The following is a 3,847-nucleotide window of genomic DNA, read 5'->3' as shown; positions in this document are numbered from 1 at the left end:
AACGCTTTATATCACCTGCGACTACATTTCCGATCATACCACAAGAGGGCGCTCTAAGCATTAGAGAGAGCCGCATGGAATGTTGTACAGAGAACGTAAAGTAGAGCTTTGTTGTTTAAATTTAATCAGAATACATACAGCATGTTTTGAATATCGCAATGTACTGTTTTCCAACACAAAGGTTAGTTAGAAAGCATTAGAAAGGTGAGTGAGCGTTTACCAAAAGTTGGTAAACCTGATATTCCTTATTTTTCGAAAAATTCATCATTTTTAACGTAATGCATACATGATGGTTGTTACTAATAGATTTATGTACATTTTTGTATGTATAATGATGATATGAGAAACGAATTTGTGTGAAATTTTTGCGTCCTGAAACTTTTCTGCTAATCTTCTTCCAAATCCGATGCACATGTCACATTCGGGAGAATGTGCTCCGCACTGAAGTTTTTCAACTCCTCTTCTTCTACTTTCTATTCATCCATGGTGGGTGTGCCTGTTTTTCGTTCCTTCTGTTTCACTTCCAATGTATGTTACAGTGGATAAATTGATCTTGCGATCCGAAAAATTTTCTTCAGCTTTGAAGCCTTTTCGCTTCCTGCAGGGGGTGAACGTAATTCCACTCTCAAGCTTTTCAACATCTCCTCCTATTATCATTTCGCGACTCCCGTCCAGCGAATCGATACATGGCACGCGTCCGACTCTGTTGTACAATTTCCGGGCTTTCGGTGCAAGTATAAGCTTCTTAAGCCATAGATTAGGGATTAAAGATTAGATAGGGAGCCAAGGTTATGCGCGCGTACGCCCGAACCCGTTAGTAAGTGTGTAACCATTTTAACAAATAGCCATATTTTAATATGTTGTTTCTTTATTTATACTATATGTAAAATATCGTACTTTCACCAAGTAAAACGTTACTTTCCCATACGCTGGTTAAATACAAAATTTTCCTCGAATTAGTGTAATTTTTGGATCGATAAATTCTTTCGTTTCGTTATTATCTCTTTTGTTGTCGATAATCCGCGAGTGTGTTATCGTTTTCTTTCTCATCGAGGTAAACAAATGTCTTATCACACAAAAAGGTCCTTAGTTAACGCTTTTAATGTCATATTTAAGCAATTTTGCTCGCATCAGGAATAATCGTGTACGTTAGTCTCTTTGAAAACGTGTACTGGTAATTTCTTCACCACTCGTAATCTCCGCTTTGTATTGAACGACATAGTTTTGGCACTAGAAAACTCTTTATAGTACAAAACAAACCAAACAAATAAAAAAATAAAATAAAAAAACGCAAACATCACATATGTCCAGTACTTAAAAGAAGAGTATCAATGCAAATCTAACGAACTAATAAATTTTACACTAACATGGTGTTCCTCTTCGTTGGGAATGCCGGATTTGTTTATCACATTAAGGCACTTTTTGCACGATATTATCTTATCCATACAGGCAGAAAACCTAATTTTGTAGTTCCTCGTACGGAACGGGTTCGGTGTCGTGGGACCATTTCTTAACACTGCAATACAGAAACACGACCGCCATGATAAACCCGATCGATCCAAAGAAGAAAGCTACATAGATGCCTAACGATGGTAATGCAAGCGCCAACTGAAAGTAAATAATAGTTGCGACTGAGTTTAGTACGTGACTGTTGTTGCATAGAATACAAAACCTTACCTTGGCTTGCTCGGCAAGCTCTCTAGTCAGGGTGGCGCGCTGTCGGAACCATATCATAGGAATCATCACATCCGGTACATGCTTGTAAATACTGTAAATATGAATACACAAAAGCATTTAACATCGTAAAAAAACAATACGGTAGTAATTATTGTTGTTACATCGTACCTAAACCCACTTATCGGTTCCAGGTGTTCGTTGATCTGAAGTTGTGCACGAACATCTAACGGTATACCGGTGGAAGGTTCAATTGCCATATAAAACTCGTGCTCAGTCCTGTTCGGGTCCAGTCCGGTTACCGAGTTTTGATAGCTTTCATCGGCCAAATAAAAGTGTGGAAACGAAATAAACGTAGGTGAACCGTATTTGCAAGCCGAAGCATTGAAAACCCCCGGTTTTAAATCAGGGCATTTTACTGGATCCGCATTGCACCAGCAGCTCGTCTCGGGATATTTCACTCCATTGTCAAACACACGATCGTCAGCGGTGTATTTCGTACCTAATACGTTGTACAGTGATACTGTATCGGTTTTTTGCAGCGTGATAGAACGACAGATGTCTGATGGAAATAGCGTTATGTTTTCCGGTGTGCGGGTAAACGCTGGCCACAGTTCGCCAGAAGTTCCATAAACCTCACCACAGCGCCCCCGGTACATGCCCGTCCGTGGTGCACCGTTCCACTGGGTTAGAAAACCCATGGTGTCAAGACCATCGCTGCCAGTCTTCATCGTGAATGTTCCGTCGAATGTGTCACTTAGATTGCGACCAACAAACCAGCCAAACTTATCGAACGGTATATTTAGGTCAGTGTTGTTAATCGTCTTTAGTAAATCCAACAACGGATCATCCACGCCGTCGAAGAGTAACTGGCGAACAGGCTTATTTTTCCACAACAACGCTCCATCTGCATCAAGTATTAAGTTCACCAAAAGCTTTGTTGCTGCGTTTGCGTTCCGCAGCAAGTGTGCGGCATTCTATAAATCAGTGTGAATGGACCAGAAGATGTCATAATTACATATCTTATCAACGGAATGGAACATTAACGTAGCTTTTTGAGTCTTACCAGCGTGATAATATTCAAATTTGTCACATTGTCGTCCAGCGTGCCATTGGAGAGCTCTGGCTCAAAGTGCCACGTTCGGCGCTGCTGATATGTAACGGTGTTGTTTTCATTCCATACTAGTTTAACGCGTTCGTGCAGCTCGGCAAACGTGTACGGTCCCATTTCTACAACGTGTGGCTTCACGGTTCGGTTCGCTATTACCTCATCCGCGTTGGTCCAGTTGAAGAAATAAATCTCCAGGTACATGGGAATCGGCGTCTTGATCCAATTGTTGTAGGTCGAAGAATCATTTTTAAGCACCAGTTTCTGAAAATGTCATAGTCATTGAAAGGAATCGAATTAAGAATCAAAAACACGTTAACTTACATTGTACAACATTTGCTGGGACATGGACGGCCATAGGACGCCCAATGCTACCGCAAAAAGTATCAGAAAGGCAGAGCATCCGAGTGACGTAGTCTTTTTTTGAAAATTCGTACACGTTGAACACATTTTGCTCCAGCAAACTTCAGGATACTGGTTTAGTGGGATATGTAAAAAGCCCACACTATTGCTTTGATTGCAAATCGCCACCTAGTGGTTCTGCTGCTGTCGCAGAAATTAAAAATGTGCTGCAAGTCTTTCACCTCATCCAGTAGTTTACTAGAATTAGATAAAATAATTTAATGTATTTTTCTCTTAAAGGCTAGATGATTTCTTCATGCATTACTGTAACCAATTGTAATTTCATACAGGGGCAATGAATATAACGTTTTCCTTGCATTGTACGTATATAATGAAAAACCCGTATTTTCTTATTCATAATAACGCTCGGTAGTTTTTGGTTTTTGAGTAAATGAAGTCAAATGTTCTACCTCAATATCTTTTCGTATTGGGAATTGTCCCAACGGACACAAAGAACCGCCTCTTGATAGATAATCATTATCGCTTCGAACTGGTGGTGGAATAGCATATGAGTCAGCGTATTGTAAAATAGAGTCTCCACGACATACATTGATTACGAAATAGTGTCACCGGATATGTTCAGGTCATTTGCCTGCAGTAACTATGATAAGAATCAACAACAAAACTTTTACTCTTGGTGAGTTTATTCACAAAATGCATATC

The 3,847-nt window shown here is 39.9% G+C and overlaps 1 protein-coding gene across 1 annotated transcript; it reads right to left on the bottom strand.

Annotated features, from left to right (window-relative positions):
• Positions 1-925: 925 nt before the first annotated feature.
• LOC128726085 (protein croquemort-like) lies at positions 926-3,361 on the bottom strand. The gene is made up of 5 exons (XM_053819873.1): positions 3,107-3,361; positions 2,741-3,046; positions 1,846-2,651; positions 1,678-1,768; positions 926-1,608 (listed from the first exon to the last, which is right to left on the bottom strand). The coding sequence occupies exons 1-5, from the start codon at positions 3,230-3,232 to the stop codon at positions 1,459-1,461; spliced, it is 1,479 nt and encodes a 492-aa protein (XP_053675848.1). The 5' UTR covers positions 3,233-3,361; the 3' UTR covers positions 926-1,458.
• Positions 3,362-3,847: the final 486 nt, after the last annotated feature.

This window comes from Anopheles nili, chromosome 3 (genome assembly GCF_943737925.1).
Source record: "Anopheles nili chromosome 3, idAnoNiliSN_F5_01, whole genome shotgun sequence".
Classification (NCBI taxonomy): Eukaryota; Metazoa; Arthropoda; class Insecta; order Diptera; family Culicidae; genus Anopheles; species Anopheles nili.
This window is presented reverse-complemented; position numbering and strand designations above follow the sequence as displayed.

What these genes read in the sequence shown, in the direction of transcription:
- LOC128726085 (XM_053819873.1), bottom strand. Translation starts at nt 3,232, where the DNA reads ATGTGTTCAACGTGTACGAATTTTCAAAAAAAGACTACGTCACTCGGA. An exon ending in GAACCGATAAGTGGGTTTAG is followed by an intron (nt 1,769 to 1,845) that starts GTACGATGTAAC and finishes TCATATTTACAG; the next exon opens with TATTTACAAGCATGTACCGG. An exon ending in AGCTTGCCGAGCAAGCCAAG is followed by an intron (nt 1,609 to 1,677) that starts GTAAGGTTTTGT and finishes ATTTACTTTCAG; the next exon opens with TTGGCGCTTGCATTACCATC.